The 19720-nt window shown below is 53.3% G+C and overlaps 1 protein-coding gene across 1 annotated transcript; it reads right to left on the bottom strand.

Annotated features, from left to right (window-relative positions):
• Positions 1 to 1750: 1750 nt before the first annotated feature.
• MEX3A (mex-3 RNA binding family member A) lies at positions 1751 to 19077 on the bottom strand. Its single transcript, XM_034426994.3, has 2 exons — positions 18409 to 19077; positions 1751 to 4050 (listed from the first exon to the last, which is right to left on the bottom strand). The coding sequence occupies exons 1-2, from the start codon at positions 18956 to 18958 to the stop codon at positions 2948 to 2950; spliced, it is 1653 nt and encodes a 550-aa protein (XP_034282885.3). The 5' UTR covers positions 18959 to 19077; the 3' UTR covers positions 1751 to 2947.
• Between the last annotated feature and the right edge of the window lie 643 nt (positions 19078 to 19720).

Raw genomic sequence — 19720 nt, 5'->3', positions numbered from 1 at the left:
GAGTTGCTCGGTGACCCTGCCCCACATTTCTTTTGTCTTCTCCTGGAATAAACATATCTGAATATATATATCTATATCTATATATTCAGATATACATCTATCTATCTATCTATCCCAGTAGAATAGATGTGAGACTGTCAGAATGTGTGGTATCCATGAGGGGTTTCCAGTGAAAAAAGCCCCGTGAAGCCAGGGAATTGCTCAGTCTTTCTGGCTCCCGAAAAGAATGCATAGAAAATGGCTTGGCTGGTGTGCTGGGATGGGGCACCTCCTCACCCTCCCCTGCAGGTGGGGCAGTGTATCCGGGCAGCTGCATCCGGACAGGGAGCAGCCCGGAGCCTTTGCTGACTCAGGGCCAATGAAACCCCCCTCGTGGTCCTCCTCCGATTCCTTGGTTGGCCAGAAAACATTTTCGTGCTGCTGAACGCCAGGGTGGGGCTGCTTGGTTCCGGCCCGGTGAGGAGGGGAATAACCCTAGAGACGTCGGTGCATACAAGAGGGGAGTTGCACGCAAGGAGGCTGCTCTGGGTACAAAACTGGCATGAGTGGCATGGGAATGAAATGCCACTCATCAGGATGTCATTGCGTTCAGATGAAGCTGCAGTGCAGATTGAAGCCTTGCAGGACAGGTGCAAAGGCCCAGGTGAAGCTGACAGGTCCCCGTTCACTCTACATTGTCTTTGCATGCAGAATCTCGGAGCAAGTGAGCGGGCATGCTTCAGCTCGGCCCCATTCTTTCCACTCCTGGACAAGACCTGGATGTTCTCATCATAAAGAAGAACAGCAGCCGCCATGGCCCTTCCTCCCCAGGTCCTCCCCCCAAAAACAGATCCTGGCCAGATGACACATTTGGCCCAAGGTTGGCCAGGTTGGCCAAAAATCAGGGCTGCGGGTATTCTCTGTGCTGAGAAAGCATGGCTTGAGATGGGATTTGGCATCGTGAGAAGTCGGGGTAGGTGTCAGAATCTCTGAAGCTGGAGGGGGCAGGCATCCCGTGGGTCACAGTGGGGCTTCTTCTGTGGCCAAGGGAGGAAGCGTGGGGTACATGCATAGCTGTGAGCTTCTTCCCAAGGCAGGGATCGGCTACACCAGAAAGGGGTAGCCATGGCTGCAGGTGGTGGGCCTGGCACCGTCCGTGAGGGCCTGGGACAAATCAACAGAGGTCAGAGGGTGATATTTGGGACAGAGAAAAAGAAGGACTTTCCCCCAAGAATGCTACAGGGTGATGAAACAAAAGTCTTCCATAAAATGCACAAAGCAAAACCCAAATCAGAATCTTTTGTCTTCTCAAACCATCTCTGAGCTTGCAAAGGTTCCTTCTGCAAAGGAGTCCAAGAAGTTTAAGCAAAGGAAATGGGCACAAAAGGAATATGTATGTGTGTTTGTGTGTGTGTCGTTTTGTTCCACCCCTTTGCAGTTTGGCATCCAGGTAGCAAGTTGAATAAATCTACCCAAGTGACGTGGCTGGATGTGAATTCACAAGGAGACCAGTGCAGCAACTGCCTCTATCCCAGAAGTTGGACCAAGTATCTGAGAGGCAAAAGAAGCAATCAAATGTCTTGAAATGATTAAGGATGTTCTGCAAGGCAATTCAATATTAGGGGTTTTTTCTCTTTTTTTTTTCCTTTTTTTTTTTTTTGAGCACATGTCTGCTTCATTCTGAAAAAAATAGAATATATAAAACTAGATAACCTCGGGAAAATCCAGATGAGGACAGTGAAAAGAGGTTTTGGTCCATAAGGAAATACTCTTTCTTTTTTAAAATCTTTTTACTTGATTTTGAGTAACAAAAGTTTTGGTCCGGTTAGATAACAAAATTATATATGAACATGTTAATTTGAATAGTTACTGGTGTGTGGTTTTTTTTTGTTTTTGCATTGTGTTGGGTTGTGAATTAAAATGGGGCTTTGTTGCCAGTATTGCGTGATCATTTTCTTAGGTTTCCATGTGAAACTGTTGTTTAACTCAAGTGAGAAAAAAGGGGGAAAATACTTCTCTTCTGCATGGATGTGTCTTTGAAATTGAATCACGAAATGCACGCTTATGGAGGTCAACCCTCACCCGAAATTTGGAAGGGTTGATTTGCATGTGGGATTTTTGTTCTTTTTTGGAAATACCCTGTTAGTGACTCCTGATTCTTATTAGATGAATCCCTGCTTGAATAGAAAAAGAAAGATCAATGTTCAAAACCCTTTGCGGTGGCTCAGAAGACTCCAAACGAAAAGGTTAAAGTAGCCAGGAGGATTCACCCAGGGCTTCTTCTGACCCCTTTCCTCATTTCCCTGGCCCAAATATTATTCACTTTCATTAAACTTCTTTTCTTAGGAAAAAAAAAATACAGGAAACAGAGAATATAAAGGTCTTTAGCTGCTTCTTTTTTTTTCTTTTTAAATGTTGAGGTAATGCAGTTGTGCCCTCGTTTGATCATATTCCCAGAGGCTTCTCTCTCATTTATTCGTTTCTCCTGTCCTTCTGATTGAGTTCTTTCCAAAGCTGTTGTCCGCCAGGCTGGCCAAGACCTTCCGGCCATATTGTGACCGCCACCAGAGCTGGGTTGTTGGGGAGAAGAGGAGCAGCAGCCCCCAAGGAGAAGTTTCTCGGTCACCAGGAGGTGCCACAGATCCACCGGATGGCCAGCCCCTCCTCCAGCCCCCCCAGACCATCTTGAGAAAGAAAATCAGCACTGTCAACCACTGCGTATCAAATCTCCTGCCCAAATATTTATAGGTTCTCCAGTTAAATCGTATCCGTCATCTTCATCATCATCGCCACTATCATTATTTTCTTTAAAAATAACATACATTGCTCCTAAAATAGTTTCTTTCCTCTTTAAATTAATGTTCGTTTCTCTCCTGTGTTTGTTCCTGCTTCAGATGTCCTTCCATCCGTCTTCTCTCTCACTCGCTCGTCTTCCTGTTTCTCAGGGTTTCCGCGGCTGCTGCTGGTTTTAAGAAAATATCCTAATGGCCTGAGTCGCTGCCGCGTGGCAGACCGGGCACTCGGGGTCGGTCCGCTCGCAGATCCGCACAGCACACTCCATGCAGAAGAGGTTGTGGCCGCAGGGCACCAGGGCCGCCGTTACCTCGCTTTCGAAGCACACCATGCACTCCCGGCTGCTCGAGAGGGATGTCCGGCTGGTCGCGGAAGCACCCAATTTAGAGAACCCTTGCAGGGGCTCCCCCTGAGATCGTCTCGGAAGCCCGGAGAGGGGAGGCTCTTGGATAGATGACGAGGGGGAGCGGTGTGAATTGGGGTGGAGGGTGCCGGCATTGCCCGAGCGCTGTTTGGAAAAGAGCACGGAAACCGGATTGGTGTTTTCCTGGCCAGCCCACAGAGGGGCTCCTGACTCGGGGACCCCATAATATAGATCTTGCTTGTTGACCCCGTAGTTAGGGAAGAGGTAACTGTAATTGAAATCATTTTGGTCATTCAGCCGGGGCGTCTCATAGGCAGGGTCCAAGGAGCAGTCGCCGATGCACCCGAGGCTATTCTGGCGGAAGGTAGAGAGGGGTTTGCAACCTGGGGCCGGAGTGTGGACCCGCCAGGCCTCCGAGTAGCGGTTTTCCATGCCTGAGTCAGGACTGCTGGACAGGAAGTCGTTCTCATTGTTGTATTCTAGGATTTTGCCTGTCCTGACAGCGATGTGAGTTTCAATTTCCTCCCGGGCTCGTTCCACGTTGCCGGGGGCCCCCGTGATCTCAAAGACAGGGTCTCGGTCGCGGCTGGGCGTGATGATGTAGGTGTTGGTCTGCTGTTGGATCCGCTTGATGGTGGCTCCTTTGGGGCCCACAACTAAGCCCACCACACGGTAGGGGACCCGGACCCGGATGGTGACCTGGCCAGGCAAGGTGGGGGCACTGCCAAAGGCGGGGCCGGCCTTGTTGCGGGAAGCACGGATCATGGAGAAATGCTCAGCGGCCGAAATGATTTCCCTCCTGGCCATGGCAACGTCCTCCCGTCGCCCAGTCACCATGAAGACAGGCTCTTCGCCGCGAACCGGGGTCTTGATGTAAGTGTTGGTCTTGGCTCTCAGAGCTTTGATTTTGCAACCTTTGAAAGGAGAGAAGAAACAAAGGAGAAAGAAAACTTAGTAGCTGGACCCAGATCTGAAGGATGCAGAGGAAACAGGGATCTTACGACACTTGGACCACTGAGGAAAAATGGCACAGAAGGGGGCTAAAATGGGAAGGAAGCGGCTCCTCTTCTTCCTTTCTAATATTAAGAGCAGTTTCACAATCAACATACACACACACACACATTCTCTGGATGTGTTTGAGCTCAGGCTGGATACCATTCATCTAGGACAAGTTTGTTTCTCAAACATGGCCACTTTAAGATGGGTGGACTTCAACTCCCAGAATTCCCCAGCCAGCCATGCTAGAAACCAGAAGGATACGCCAGCTTTCTGCAAAAATATCATGGATCACTGTCATCTGACCATGGGATGTTGGAAACGGTTGTAAATGTGAAAAATTGCTAAGTGACCAGTCACAAATTGAGGACTACCTCCTATTCTGTTCTGTTCTAAGTTCTGTTTTGTTCTATATTCTATGTTCTTTTCTATTCTGTTCTGCTATGTTCCATTCCATTCCATTCCATGCCATTCTATTCTCTTCTCTTCATCAAAGTTGCATGTTGCCTAGCTCTTCAAAGGCAATTCTATTATATTCATTTCATTTCATTTCATTTTATTAGATTTCTATACCGCCCTACTCCCGAAGGACTCAGGGCGGTGCACAGCCAAACAATAAAAACACATACAATACAAAATTTAAAAAATAGAATAAAATCAAATTAAATAATTCTGGCCCCGACAAATTTAAAACCCCAAACTTTTAAAACCAATTTAAAATTGAATATATAAAATACTAAAAGATATTTAAAATTTTAAAAATCTTTTATAAAAGAGGGGGAAAATTAGGCCAGGCCGGCCTGGTGAAATAGTAAGGTCTTTAAGGCGCGGCGGAAGGTGCGCAGATCCAGGATCCTCCGTATCTCTGGGGGGAGCTCATTCCAGATAGTAGGTGCCCCCACAGAGAAGGCTCTCCCCCTGGGGGCCGCCAGTCGGCATTGTTTGGCTGACGGCACCCGGAGGAGCCCCTCTCTATGGGAGCGTACTGGTCGGTGGGAGGCTATTGGTGGTAGTAAGCGGTCCCGCAAGTACCCGGGTCCTAAGCCATGGAGCACTTTAAAGGTGGTAACCAGAACCTTCAATTCTATTCTCCTATTTTTCTCTTCCATTCTGTTCCATTCCATTTATAACAATGCCTAACTCTGCAACTCTGACTCTGGGTGATATACAGTAAAAATAATCATAAAACCCAATTAAGAATCCAAATGTCTGGAAGGAAAACATTCTTGAAAAAGAACCAAACGTCCTTTGTAAAGATTCTGGGGGCAGGAGCGAGGGGTACCTTGTGGGGAAAGCATTTCAGAGAGCTGGTGCTGGCACAAAGAAGGCAGATTTCCTAGGGCCCATCAAGAGACATTGCCTCAGGCAGTGGTCTTCAACCCCAGCAATTTTAAGACAGCTGGACTTCAACTCCCAGAATCCCTCACCCAGCATGAAGTCCACCATCTTAAGGTTGCTTGGGTGGAGAGAGACTGGCCCAAGGGAAGGCGCCGGGTCTGTGCCAATTGCGCCCAGGCTCAGGAGAAACCAGGAAGACCAATGATCCCTTGGGTAGGGTTAAGGTTAGGGTTAGTAGATCTCCTGCCATGAAGGCTTTGTGGTTGATAATCAATAGCTTGAATTGCTCCGGCAAGCTTTTGATGGCAACGCAATGGGCAGAACGTTATTTGGGACTAGTTGCAGCTTCCGAGAATTCTTCAAGGGAAGCCATACGTAAAGCACATTGGCTTAGCCCATGCCCAAAGTGGCCAGGGCAGGAGTGGCTGTTGGAAAAGTCTCTGGAGGACAGATTTGTGCAAAATTCTTCTTATCGAAACAGAATAGAAGCCAAGAAGAACCCAAATTGTCCACCAGTTCTGATAGATTGTGTGTGTGTGTTTGCAATTAATAAGGAAAGATCCCGGGCAGCAATCTGGGCACACTCTTTCCTGCCACTCTGCCATAAGGTCTCACTTATGCCCATCAGGTCAGCTGCCTCATTCACAATAAGTAGCCAATGAGGAGGCTTATTCCATTGGGCATCCTAAGGCAACAGCCGGAATTGAGGGCCACTGAGGATCAGACACCCTGCCCTCCAGGATGAGGGTTGAGGACCGGAAAGAAACTACCAGACCCATCTTCTTCCTGAATAGCCCGTCCTCAGCTTCCCATCCTGCCTTTCTCTGCTGGTCCCAGCCAGGATGGAATTCCTGCCTTCTCGCCCCACTCATCAATGCCCCTCTGCCCACTGCAGTGCTTCCCCAGCCCTGGAAGGCCCCCAAACATTCCACACTCATCCCTCGCAGACACACGCCCAGCGTGGCTTTTCTGGAATCCCAACTCAGGGGTAGCCAGAAGGGCATCACTGGCGTGTGTGCGTGTGTGTGTGTGTGCGTGTGTCCGCCAGAGATTAACCTTCCTCATTGGCTGTGTATTTGCAGCAAGGCTGAATGGATCCTGCCAACCCTCCAGGCAGCTTCCTTCGTACCCACTCCGGTCGAGCTCGGCTGCTTTGGAAGCTGCCTTGGGCCACCTCCACGCAGGTGAGCATCTACAGCTGCTTCACATCCCAAAACGGACGTAAAGCCCTGGGAGAAAAGGTGGCTGCTTTAAGGGTTCAGAGAGAGGGGCTTTGTGCACGCTCCTGCTTCCTCTTTCTCAAGGATTGGTCCAGCCCTCCTTGTTCAACTGGCTTTCGCAATTTGCTAGCATCTGGGGACCATTTTTGAGACAAAATCCCTCTGGGGATGCTGCCTTTCCTAGCTTGCTGGTTCTGCAAAGGTTGCCCCCCACCCACTCTGGGAGAAGAGGGTCGTAGCGGTGCTGGCAGGAGCCGCGGAAAGATGGAGCTGACAGCAACAAAGGGGTCATGCAGACGCGGAGACAAAGGAAGGGGGAGCCCAGGCAGGCAGCAGATGGAGAGAATCTAAATCAAGCCAGAAGCTTAACCAAGAACAAATGTCATTTGCACCAGCCTCATGATGGTGGTGGGGGACGCAGAGGGGAGAGCCAGCAAGAACAGGAGCCGGGTTGGGTTGGGTTGGGGGGTGCCCATGTGCCTGGAGGCAGGCCCCAAAGAGGAGAGTGGAAGGAGCAGCAGGTGGACCCATGAGTCCAGCAAGGTTGGTGGGGGGCATCTGCCCTGCAAGACTTTTGAGGGGATCTGCTTTTCGGCAGGAGGGACTCCATCTGCGCCCCCCCCCCCCGCATCCTGCAGCTCAGGGGAGCTGGTGGAAGTTTGAAGAGGCTGGCAGCTCCTTCTCCGAAGGGCTGGGAAGGGGGAATCCCTAGCAGCAGTCTCTGCTTTGAGGGGTCCCCTGTTCTCAACAAGGATGCTTCATCCAGCTCAAGACCCCTGGGAGTAGCCCAAGGCTTCGTTCCCCGTTTTCAGGCTGAGCTCCTTTACTAAATGGAAGTTAGTCCATCTCACCCAGCCGGCCAGACCACCAGGGCCCAACCCCACAGCCAGCCTGCTGGAGCGGCGTGAGCCATGAGGCCGTTCCACCAGGGGCTGCCTGGGAGGGCACCATTTCGGGCACCTTCTCGAGCAGGGCACAGAAGCTACCCAGAGCCTTACGCTGCTTGTACAGGAACTGACGGTGCCTGCCCATGACAGCATAAGCTGTGACCGTTGTAAAGCAGGTCATGCATGTAACCAATCCAATTTTACAGCCATTTTTGTGATGCTCGTTAAGTCAGCCATTGTTCACTCTAGGACGTTTTTGCTGAAAATTAGAAGGCCAATTTTTGACAAAAAATGTCATAGATCATGGTCAAATAACCATGGGATGCTGCAAATGTCTAAATGCAGGTTGGTTACCAAACCTGCAAAATGCAGTCAAGTGACTGCGGGGGGTGTATGGCTGTCAGAACTTTGGAACCTGGTGAAAAGTAAGGCCATAAAGACCTTTGGGAGGGGGGATCCATCACAAGTCCCCATCTCTGCAAATCCTTGCCGCTCAGGATTTGTCCAAATTTCCTTTGGCTGAAGGTGTAAAAAAATGGGGTGCCAGGAGGGTGGGTTTCATCTCAACTAACCAAAGAGGAGATTTAGGAGATCTTGACCACAGATGCACCAACCCTCCCCCCAAAAGGAGCCCTGGTAGCGCAGCAGACTAAAGCACTGTTATTAACATCAGCTGCCTGCAATTACTGCAAGTTCAAATCTCACCAGGTTCAAGGTTGACTCAGCCTTCCATCCTTTCTAAGGTAGGTAAAATGAGGACCCAGATTGTGGGAGCAATAAGCTGACTTTGTATAAATATACAAAAAGTATGAAGGATATTGCTTAATGCATTGTAAGCCGCCCTGAGTCTTTAGAGAAGGGTGGCATATAAAAAAAAAAAAAAGACAAGCTCTTCTGCAGATCATAACCTGGAGAAAGAGGAGCCGAAAAAGCCCACATGATTCCCCCCCCTTCACAAAATGCCCCGTGTAGGATCTCTGCACAGCATCAGGAACCCTAATTTCCTCCGGTTCCGGCTACTATAATTCATGTTTATCACCCTTAAGAACACACAGAACCTCAGAATTAAAATTCTCCCAGGTGCAGCTAAGCCAGACACTGGCAAACACACCAATGGCACCAAGCAGGCAGCTACAACTATTTTACCAACTGGCCCCAATCCATCTGGCAAGGAAGCCTTCTCTTGCGTCTTCTTACTCCTTTAAGGAGGCTGCGATTGTGAGAGTACAGAAAGTGATAGAACTGCGTAAAGTGGTGGGTGATCCTGAGGGTAAGAACAGAAATGTTTACACAGGAACACCCCACTTGTAATCCATGACTTGTAGGAAAGGCATAGAGATATTCCTTTTGTAGAGAGCACAAAGGCAAGAGACTGAAGTGCGTGCGAGAGGCTCTCTGCAAAGTGAGAGGAGGAGGAGGAGGAGGAGGAGGCACTGAGGTCTCAGGGCCAAACATGCTAAAACTGTCAGTTCACTAACAAACGAATTGTGATCTAGCTCAGGATTTCTCAACCTCAGCAACCTTAAAAGGTGTGAACTCCGACTCCCAGACTTCCCTAGCCACTGGAATGCTGGGAATTGGAGTCCATATATCTTGGATCTCTCTAAATAATGACTGAGGTTGAGAAACCCTGAGCTAGTAAGTGTATAGTGTAAAGGTTACCATCACAAAAACATTTTAAATTTTTTTTATTTCAGTCATACAATTTTGCACTGAGGACTCTTGTGCATCACCGTGCAACAAGCCCAGAGGTAGCCCCAGGAAGGTCCTGAGGAGGGCTCCCTGGCCTCCCTTTCCAGGAACATTACTCACGAGGAATCAAACTTTCTCTATTGGGTCCGATGAAGCCGGGAATCAGATGTCTTAAATCTGTCTCATAATACAGATCGGATTGGACTAATCATCAATATTCTTTTCTGATATCTCTACAGAAGAGAGGGCCTTTGTGCTGGAGAATGACGATTGCAATGTTAAATGCAACCTTTTTTTTTTTTTTTAAACAAGCGAAGATTTATTTTCCAAAACCCATGTCCTGGAGTGAGCCAGCCAGTCATCAGAAGTGTGCCCCCACCCTGCTGCCTTTTCTATCTAAAATTGGCACCATCACCCCAGCAGGGCGGGTGGGCGGGCTGGCTCTCTCCAAGAATTGTGGGCAATTGGGGGCTGCCCCACCCAGCTGGGCTTTGAGAGATCTTTTCGGGATGCTCAGGAGGCAGGGGCTGAGATGGGAAGCAGGGAAGAGGGCTCACGCAGGGGGCAGAAGCAGCAGAAGGTGTCCTGAGACAGGTACCAGCTGGCAAGGGACGAGGCAAGCAACAGACCAGGTGCCCCAAATTCACAGCCGGAACTCTCCCTGGGGCAGACACAATGCTGTGACCCTGGACCCCTTTGCATGCCTTGACCAAGATCCACTGGGCGGATAGCAAGGAACCCCTTCAACGGGAAAGCTCTGCTTGGCTCCCACTAATCCTAAAACACAAAGCCTTTTGTGTGTCTGAAGGCTTCAATTCTGGAGCTTTGGAGGCAGAATTGGGCTCCTACGTTTCTGAATCTTCCCCGTGAACAGCCACACTTTTGGCTCCGGTGCTTACACTTCAACATACGCGAGATTGCAAGAGCCAGGACTGTTGTCAGAAACCAGTAGTGGCCAACGGCCTCCCCGTCACCAGAAATGGACCATTAACACTGGCAAAATGGAACTAGCAAGTCTTCTTCCCATTGCCTTCATGCTGCCAGACTGCATGAAGCACAGTTCTGAGGGCATGTCCGGATCTAGGCAGAATCCTGCCCTTCACCTCTGAAGGGAGCCAACAGTCTCCGGGGGCAGAGCGGCCAATTTGTAAAACATTTGCATGATAAACATGGGGGCCATTGACTCAGCCCAGCAGCTGCTTCCAATCGTCCCTCTTTGCAAAGCCCCAAAAGTATTTCATTCCAGGGGTCCAAGGAGCCAAGAAACCCGCAGCTCCATTGTTCTTCGCCCAAATCTCAGCTGCAGTTGCCTTGACCTCCCTTTCCTTTAAGGCAGGTCACAGGGGCCTGTTGACGTGGGGGGAGGGCGGAGAAGCTACCATCTCGCATACCTGGTTTGGCTCATTGCTGCATACAGCACAAAGCTTCCCCGCCAAACTGGGCAGTTTAGCTGCCAACTTTCAGCATCCGGAGACTGCAGGAAAGGGGCGGGGCTGCAGACCTCTGCAGGACTGATACTCAGGCCCCCCTACACCCCCCCTCAGTTGTCACCAATAGCCCCACTCAGCAGCATTGCATGCCTCAGCCTGGCCCTCGCTCCCCACAGAGCATCTGCCTTCCTGGCCAGGAGGATCCATTCAACACTGAACAGCACCGCCCCCGCCCCCGCCAAGCCTTCCTGCTCTGGGTTCCAATCCTGAACTTCTCTTCCCTGTTTAAAGAGCTCTTCTGTCTACAGAATGCAGAATAACAGAGTCGGAAGGGACACTGGAGGTCTTCTAGTCCAACCCCAAGCAGGACACACTATACCATTCTGGACAAATGGCTGCCCAGTCTCTCCTTGAAAACCTCCGGTGTTGGAGCACCCACAACTTCTGGAGGGAAGCCGTTCTACTGGTTAATTGTTCTCCCTGTCAGGAAATGCCTCCTTAGTTCTTCCACAGCCCTAAGAAATCATAGCCAGCCCCCCATCCATGGGGAACGCTGGGCCGATGGCGGCTGCCAGCTCAGCAGTAACTGCCAAGGAAAGGCAGAAGAGACAGGCCTGGTCCTCGGCCTCCTCCAGTGGCAGAGGTAGCAGGCCCAGGCGCAGAGCCTTTGCTGGTGTCTTCCTGCTGGGCTGCTCTACAGACAAGGCCACCATCTCCCACCCTGCACCCCCATCTCAGGCCTGAACCAGCTCCCTGGACAGCTCCGCTCTGCCATTCCAGTTTTCAGGGCTGCTTCTGCTGTGATTGAAGCTGGATTCACGTCTCTGTTGCAGGAAAGGCCACCCGGCAAGAGACTGGAAGGAGACGGAGGAAGCCTCTCAGAGACCCAGTTCACAGGACGGGCCCTACCAAGGTTGGCAGGTGGGCTTCATCCGCTTCTGTGAAGAGGGCTGTCCTCTTTGAGCCAGGAGCCGGGGTCCTTGTTTGAGCGGAGCAGCTCGTGTGAACGCAGCAGTTCCTGGCTGGGGGAGGCCTGCGAGTTGGGCCCCAGGACAAAAACCCAACCAGCAGAGTCAGAACCAGTGCCGCGGATTGAAATCCAGACTGGGTTGAAGGCAGCCCCCAAGCAGGAGCAGCTGGCACTACGGAAGACTCTTGAATGCAGGGGGTGGCAAGGTGGGTGGAAGGAAAGGCCCGGAAGGGTTAATTGAGGTGTGGCAACCTGAAGCGCCAGAGTGGCACAGAGGCCTAGCTTGGCTGAGGGGGTCACCCTGCCTTGCTCCAAAGTAGCCCTCAGCGCAGGTTCCAAGGAAGAACATTGTTGGTGCATACAGATGTGGAAGGAGACTCAACACACCTGGTGGCACCAATCTTCAAATGCTGAATCCTTTCCTGGTCACAAAGTGCCCCTCCCTGCAGGCTGGCAAGGCCCCCGTGCCCTTCCCCTCCACAGGGAACCGCCACAGAGACAGCAATGTTCACCCCCCTCTCTCCTCCTCCCCCCAGGGCAGAGGAGCCGGTGCTCTCTCAGCGCTTCCCTTTCCCTTACCCGCCTCTTGAACAGGTGGGCAGGAAGCCTTGGCAAGCCTTGGACAAGGGCAGGGCGTGGATAGGAGGAAACAGAGGTATCACCCAAGCTGGCGCAACTCCTTTGTGGATCTCAAGGACAAGGCTAAACGGGGGTTGAGTAACGCCTGCTTTGTACACGAGATCCCTCCGGTCATCAAGGAACGAGCTCAAAATTTCTGCTGCTAAGTGACATTTGTTAACTGAATTTTGACCATTTGTCGACCTTTCTTGTTACAGCTGTTAAGTGAATCACTGCAGTTGTTAAGTTACTAATGTGGTTGTTAAGTGAATCTGGCTTCCCCATTGACTTTGCTTGTCCCAAGGTCACGGAAGGGGACTTAGCGACTGTCATAAATATGAGTCAATTGCTAAGCGTCTAAATTTTGATGACGTGACCATGAGGAGGCTGCAACAGCCGTAAAAGTGAAAACTGGTCACTTTTTGCAGTGCCGTTGTAACTTTGAACGATCACTAAACAAAGTTGTATATCAAGGACCATCTGTGTATCGCTTGTTCATGCTGCATTTTGGGAAACTGGGACTCTGCGTTAGCTGCTTGTGCGAAGGTTGTTTGCTGGCCCCGTTTGCCTTGTCAGATTTCTGTTTCAAGGGAAATGGGGGAGAGGGAAAGCTGTCCCCAAGACTTGGGGAGAAGGTGGGCTTGGAGCTCTTGGAAAAAAGGCCAGAAAGGCAGAGGGGATTCTGGGAGATGAAGTCCACCCATCTTGAAGTTGCCAAGGTTGAGAAAGATTCTGATCTCATAAATAAAGTCATCGCCTGAGTTTGGGAATACGCAGCTTCTGTCCGTGATGATTATTTGAACATCTGACTCACCGCTTCCGTTTTGTGATCACTGAGACTACCTCATCCACTCGCTCAGGAATTACAAATGCCAAGGGGTGGATGTTGGTTCGTGTCCAGCCCCTCAACTTCTGGAAAAGAGCTCCAAGCCCAGGGTACCTTCCTGTTCAGTCGCCGTCGGTCCTCCCTGTCTTGGAAAAGCCTCCGCAACCACTTAATAGTACGAGAATTGCCCTCTGCAGCTGCTCTGGAGCAGTATGTGCATCTGGGTAGTACGAGGCAAGAGTGGCGGGTCCCAGGGGCAAAATTCGGCCTTTGTTGCAGGCCTGTGAGGGGATCCAAAATCCATCCAGGATAAAACAGCATCTGGGAGGCCAAGAGCTTCAGCTAAGCCACCCAGTTTTCTCAGAATTGGCCTGCCAGCCCTGTGCCCGTGATTGGGAGATAATCCTCAGCCTCCTCTGGTGGCTCCCATTTAATTTTATTATTACACGAGAAAACTGTCTCCATATTAACAGCATTGTCACCTTCAGGCCTGGACTATTAAGGGGGGCTGACAAAGAATATTTTGTGTTAACTTGTAGCCCTGCAGGACAATAGGTGGATCTGCCCTCCATCTCCACCATCCTTGTCTCCATCACCTCCATCCATCTTCATCTCCATTTGTCTCCATCTCTCCATCATCTTCATCTCCACCATCTCATTTCTATCCCCATCCCCCCTCCATCATCCTCTCCATCTCCATCTGTCTCCATTCCATCCTCTCCATCTCCATCTTCTCCATCATAATACATCTCCATCTTCATTTCCATCATCATCTCCATCTTCTCTGTCATCTTCATCTCTATCCCCATCCTCAACTTCACCTCAATTATATCCCCCACCCCAGCCAGGAGGGCAGCTGCAGCACAGAGGATGCTCCCCATCAGGTGAGGCCCCTCAACTCCAGCCTGCTGGACAGAAGGTTCTGTGGATGCAGCTGTGGTTCCATGGTGGTTCATTCTCCTGTCAGGTTAATCAGTCTTCTTGAGCTTTAGCAGCTATTGGGAAACCCCTCCCTTGATCCCGATGGGGCCTCCCATATGCAGGTGAAGCTCCCACAACGGGCCCCACATGAGAGCAGACCCTGCCATCAAAGGGGCACCACACCTGTTCTCAGCGGGATCTCCTCTGGGTTCAACACAAGGGGATCCAGACAATCCAAGGAGAGCCAGAACAAGCTTTTGGAAATGCAAGTTTCATCTGCCCTTCCGTCACCAGTTGAAGGCCACTCTGCGGCACCCATCATCCCCAGCCCCAGCCCGAAGAGAAGGGTGTGTGATGGGAGGGTTGCCACACTCATTATTCCCCTCTAGAGATCTGGCCAAGGGGGTTCCCAGCCAGATGGCTCCTGCAGCCACTCATCAAAAGGCATTGTGGGCCTCCTTTTCTTCCTCAACACATTTTGTTTTCCCGAAAAGAAGGAAGGTGGGAGAATTGCAAAGAAAAATTATGCAAAGTCCCAGGAAGGAGGGGGGATTTCCACCCGAGAGCCTGATCTGGAAGCCCCCCAAGGCTGAGCCTGGGCCTGTTCCCAGGAGCATTGTCAAGCACTGAGCATCCAGCTGCCCCTTCTTAGTAGCTACTGACCAGATGCAGCTGGCTTCACACAACATGCTCAACCCTGAATGCAGGTTAACAAAAGACCACGTGACAGGCTCAAGCCAAAGAGTTTGGTGGCTCCACGCTGTGCAAGGGCTCCATGTTTTATTTATTGAATTGGCCGGCAGGTATCTGCCCCCCTTTTCCACCATGACCCCCAAGAGGTACATCCCTCCCTCCCACAGCAGCAGAGGAAGTGCGGGGCCTCAATTTGCCCAGGGGGCTCCCAAGGCTGAGAGAGGATCTGAACCCGGATCCCCTGGGATCAGCGCAAAATCCTCATCACCACGCCATATCCTGAACTCCGCCATTGGCTCAGCGAAACCAAGGTTGAAACGTTGCATGTCTCAATTGGCTATTATTTTTCTCTTTTTTTCCTTCTTCTTCTGGTAGCAAATTTCCTGCTCTGTCGACGAGCCGTTAGGATGGAGCAAAGTAGAAGTAAGATTAATAATTAAATAATAACGAAAGAAATGGAGAGCTGGGCAGATGCTTGCATTTCGAACACAAAGCTATCCTGCGTCCTTCGCAAACGGCAGCAGAAGAGCCCAGATTGTTCCCCTCCACTCGAAGTGGCTTTTCAGAGACACAGAATGCAAAACGGTTCAAGGAAATTGGTCATTCTTAGGCTACCTTTCCCGTCAGCTGGATCCACTTTTCCACACCTCTCCATGGAAATCCAGTTGCATGAGAAAATGACAGGTGTTTCCCACGAAAGCCTGGCCCCACTTTTTGGAAGTTGAATTCCATTTTTGGCTGTTGGGGTTGGAGGCCCTCCGTTTTGTTCCTCCAGCCCGGAGTGGGTGGGTGGGTGGGGGTAGGGCGCAGGAGAGAAGCCTTCAGGGAGACAACCGAGTCTTTAATGGTCTCTTGTGCACAGGCAGCTGACCTTCCTCCTAGCACACCTTGTCACTGTCTTTGCCTTGCTGATGGAGGAAAGAACTTACCCCCGTGAAGATTAGATTTAAACCGGGGCTGCTTTCGCAAACGCTTATTTGTAAGCAAGCCGAAAGCTTCTGTCTCCAGGTTTTCTTGCGCTCAAGTTAAGACCCATCCCCACCCCTCCCTCCCCTGTCTCTGGATCCCTTCAAAATCTGGAGAAAGCCAACTGGGAAATAGGACTTGGTTCCCCAGGAGTGACCCCCCCACCCCATGAATCACAACGGGGGTGGGGGAGACATCTATTTACAGCCATGTATTGAGAAAGGGCAAGCAGAACCGAATGTCACTTATCCAAGAGAGACCAGTTTCTTTTCATTGGCTTCAACCACAATACATTTGCAAAGCTGAGCTTCTCAGCATATCCTTTTATTTGTTTGCGGAGGCCATGAAGGAGGACCATTTTCTGCCATTTCCCAAAATTCAAGCAAGGTGAATGAAGTGGGGCCCAGATGGAAGCCATGCTGTCTGCCTTCCAGAGAAGGCATTTCCCCCAAAGCCCCACCGCCAGGCCCCTTGGGGAACAATGGGGCAGAGAACCCTCTTTGTTGCCTGGAGGCAGCGGGAGAGCCTTTCAGAAGCAGCCAAGAAGATGCTAGGCCTTGTCATGGGTTCTCTGGTTTGGGGGGCATACAAAATAGCCCCCTCATTCCACGGAAAATGAAAAAGGCAAAGAAGCGATGAGGACACAGTCGCACTCAGAATGCAGCCGAAACGTATTTATATGAGTTGCAAACGGTGGGAGGGATTTATCTGCGCCCCCCCCCAAATCCATTCTTTCCTGCCAGCCCCGCTTTCTGCCCTGTGGATCACAAACAGCCCCTTTGGGTCAGCAGGTAACCCAGCCTATGGAAAAGAAGCTTCTTTTGTAGTCACGCACACAATTCCATTTTGCAGAGGGCTTAAAACACGACTTAAAATAACATGAAAATAATACAAGCGGGGACCCTTTCCAGCCCCTCACAAGAGCCCAGCCTAATTAAACAAAGAGCAGAGCGGCTTCCGCTGCAATGCACCTTCCGAGGGCTTTGCCTGCACCACCGCCGTGGCAGTGGAGGGCTTGGACAGAGGGGGATTTGGGTTGGTGGGCCAGCCTGGACGGTGGGAAAATAAGGGGAGGGGGAGGAGGCACAAACACACACACACACACACCCCAGAATGTCAGGGGCTCTTCTCTGTACCTTTTCTTTCTTTCTTTCTTTTTCAGAGCCTGTGAATGAACTCTGAATGAAGTGATTTTAGGGCACAGGCAGATCTTTATAATCCCCCTTTTTCTGGAGGATTTATAACCAGATTTGCTGTGAGGCCTCAGAAAGGTGCTCCTTGGAGGGGGCGGGAAGGGTCCTCTCTGCTGCAGGAGCACAGCTGGTGGGCCTCAAAGCCTCCTAGCTTTAGTAGCAGAAAACCCACCGCTGGTTCCATTGTACTGACTGGATTCAAAAGTCAGACCTTTCCAACTTCACCCAAGTTCCTTTTCCACCACAGCAAGACCCCCACCCTGGATCCCGGTCTCCCTCTTCTGCCCAGAGCCCCAGCAAAGACCCCCCCTCCTTTCTTCCTGGCGCATATCAATATGGAGCTGCAACCTAGTTCCAAGCCGTTCCTGCCTCGCATGGGGGGGAGACCATGTTTCTTCATCGTCGCCATTCCCTCCCCCCCCTTTAAAGACTGGGACTTCAGCGGCGGCGGCCGTTCTTTCCCGGAGGGTGGGGCAGCCCGAGTCCCCCTCCCCGCCTACACCGGACGACAAAGAAGAGCTGGAAGCGCCCTGGGAGGGAGGCAGCCTCGGCAGCCCCTCAGCGGCCGCCAGAACGGAGCGCCGGGGCCGAGGGAAGGCCGAGGCGGACGGTCCGGAGGTTCCGAGGTCCCCCTGCCCAAGTTCGACTCCACTCGGCTTCTCCCGACGCCTCTGCCGGGTCCCGCGCTCGCCGCCTTCCCGGCTCCCCCCCATCAGCCGCCGCCGCCGCCGCGCGAGAGTCCGAGGAGAACCACACCCCCTTTCGCTCCCAGAAAGGCTCCCAACAAAAGAAGGGCTTCCTCAGCCTTCCCCGCCGGCTCCCCAGCGGCAGCGGCCCATTGAGAAGCGCCGCGCGTCCCTCCGAGCGGGAGCTTGGCGGCCACAAAGGGCGGGGGGCGGGGGGGCTCCGCACACAATTAAAAGTAAGCGGCGGGTTTCTGGGCAGGCTGAGCGCCGGAGCCGCGCATCGCTTTCTCCCCCGCCGCCCCGCCACATCTGGGCACCGCCGGCAGACAAAGGGAGCGCAACTTCCCGGCCTCTCCTCCAGCGGCGCGAGCGGCTGGCTCAACGGCGAAGAGGGGGACCCGCCCGGCGGGCCTGGCTCCGAAGGCCCCGCTCCGCGCCTGCCCTGCAGTGCCCAGCAGTCACCTGCGCGGAGGGGCCCTCAGGGGGCCCGCTCAACTTGGCCCTTCCCGCCCGCCGCCCCGGCACCAACCGAGGGAGCCCAAACAGGAGGCGGGCGCGTCGGCCGAGGGGCCGGCCGGGGTGGAGGCGCAAAGGGCCGGCAGCGCCCGCAAGACAAGTGCAGCCGCCGCCGCCGCCGGCCGGCCCGAGCACAAAGGCAGGAAGGCGGGAGCGCGGCCGAGGGGACCGGGCGGCCGAGGGGGAGTGGCCCTCCTCGGCCGAGGCAGCGCCGGGAAGGGGAGCGGGCGAGCGAGCGCGGGGCGGCGGAGACAATGGGCATGGCGGCCTCCCTCCCTCGCTCCCTCCCTGCCGTCCGTCCCCTCGGCGGCCCGGCTCACCTTGCCTGCCCACGATCTCGGCCACGTGCTCGGAGCTGGGCACCGGGACGCACTCGGTGGTGTTGGAGCTGCTCTTCAGCCGCAGGTCGGCTTCCTTGTAGAGCACGCAGAGCTTGCCGGCCTCGGGGGCTCCGGGCGGCGGCGGCGGCGGCGGGGGCGGCGGCGGGATGGCGGCCCCCGAGGAGCCCTTGGGGGCGGGGGGCGGCGGGGGCTGCTGCGGCTGCTGGGCCGAGGGCGGCGGGGGCGGCGGGGGGGGCGGCGGCGGGGGCGCGGGCTGCTGGGGCTGCGGCGGCGGCGGGGGCTGCGCCGGCTGGCCGCCGCTGCTGTCGTCCGCCGCCCCGCCGCCCCCCAAGGCCGAGGCGGCGGCGGCGGAGGGCGCGGCGCCGGCCGAAGGCTCCCCCAAGCCCAGCAGGCAGAGCTGGTCGAGGGCCAGCTGCAGCGCCCGGTCGTCCTCCAGCAGCGCCCTGTCCTTGCTGCTCCCCGGGAAGCAGCCCAGGTCCCCGAAGCCCCCGTTCCTTTCCATTATCCCTGACACTACCAGGCTAGGCATGGCTAACAAAGGCTGGGGAGAGAGGGGGGTGGGGGGGCGCGGCGGCGGGATGGCGATGATGGGGCTGCTCCTGCTTTCGCTGGGGCGGCTGCTGCTGCTGCTGCTGCTGCTGGTGGGCTGGGAGGGAGGGAGGGGAGGGGGCTGGGCGGGGGGGAGGAGAGGAGGAGGAGGAGGAGGGGAACAAAGAGCCTGCGAGGAGGGAGGGGGAGGCACAAAGAGGGGGAGCGAGGCGGAGACCCCCGCCCACCTCCCTTCTTTCCCTGCTGGCCGAGCCCCAGCTCCCCGCTCCTTTCGCCTCTGGCGGCGCGGCGCGGCTCGCCTCCTCGCCCGGTGCTGCCTGCGCTGAAACCTGATCTTCCTGCCCAACGTGGATCCAGCCAGCCGCACAAAGCTCTCCCGCGCGTCCGCCCGCTTTCTTTCTTTCTTTCTTTCTTTCTTTCTTTCTTTCTTTCTTTCTTTCTTTCTTTCTTTCTTTCTTTCTTTCTTTCTGTCTTTCTTTCTGTCTTTTTCTTTCTTTCTCTCTCTCTCTCTGTCTCCTTTCCTTCCTTCCTTCCTTCGCCTTCTTTTTTTTCTTCCTTCTTTCCTTCCTTCTTCCCTTCCTTCTTCCCTTCCCTGCTTTCTTTTCTTCCTTCTTCCCTTCCCTGCTTTCTGCTCTCGCTGCTCTCCCAGACCCCGCCTGGCAGCGAAGGGGGTGTGGAGATGGAGACCGGGAGAGAGGCGAGCGAGAGCGCGCAGCAGAAGCGCGGAGGGGCGGGGAGACCC

Source organism: Pantherophis guttatus, chromosome 18 (assembly GCF_059756535.1).
Source record: "Pantherophis guttatus breed Tessera chromosome 18, ASM5975653v1, whole genome shotgun sequence".
Lineage (NCBI taxonomy): Eukaryota > Metazoa > Chordata > Lepidosauria > Squamata > Colubridae > Pantherophis > Pantherophis guttatus.
The sequence above is the reverse complement of the archived record's forward strand: the minus strand, read 5'-3'. Positions and strand labels throughout refer to the sequence as shown.

What these genes read in the sequence shown, in the direction of transcription:
- MEX3A (XM_034426994.3), bottom strand. Translation starts at nt 18,958, where the DNA reads ATGCCTAGCCTGGTAGTGTCAGGGATAATGGAAAGGAACGGGGGCTTC. An exon ending in CGAGATCGTGGGCAGGCAAG is followed by an intron (nt 4,051 to 18,408) that starts GTGAGCCGGGCC and finishes CTCCTTTCAAAG; the next exon opens with GTTGCAAAATCAAAGCTCTG.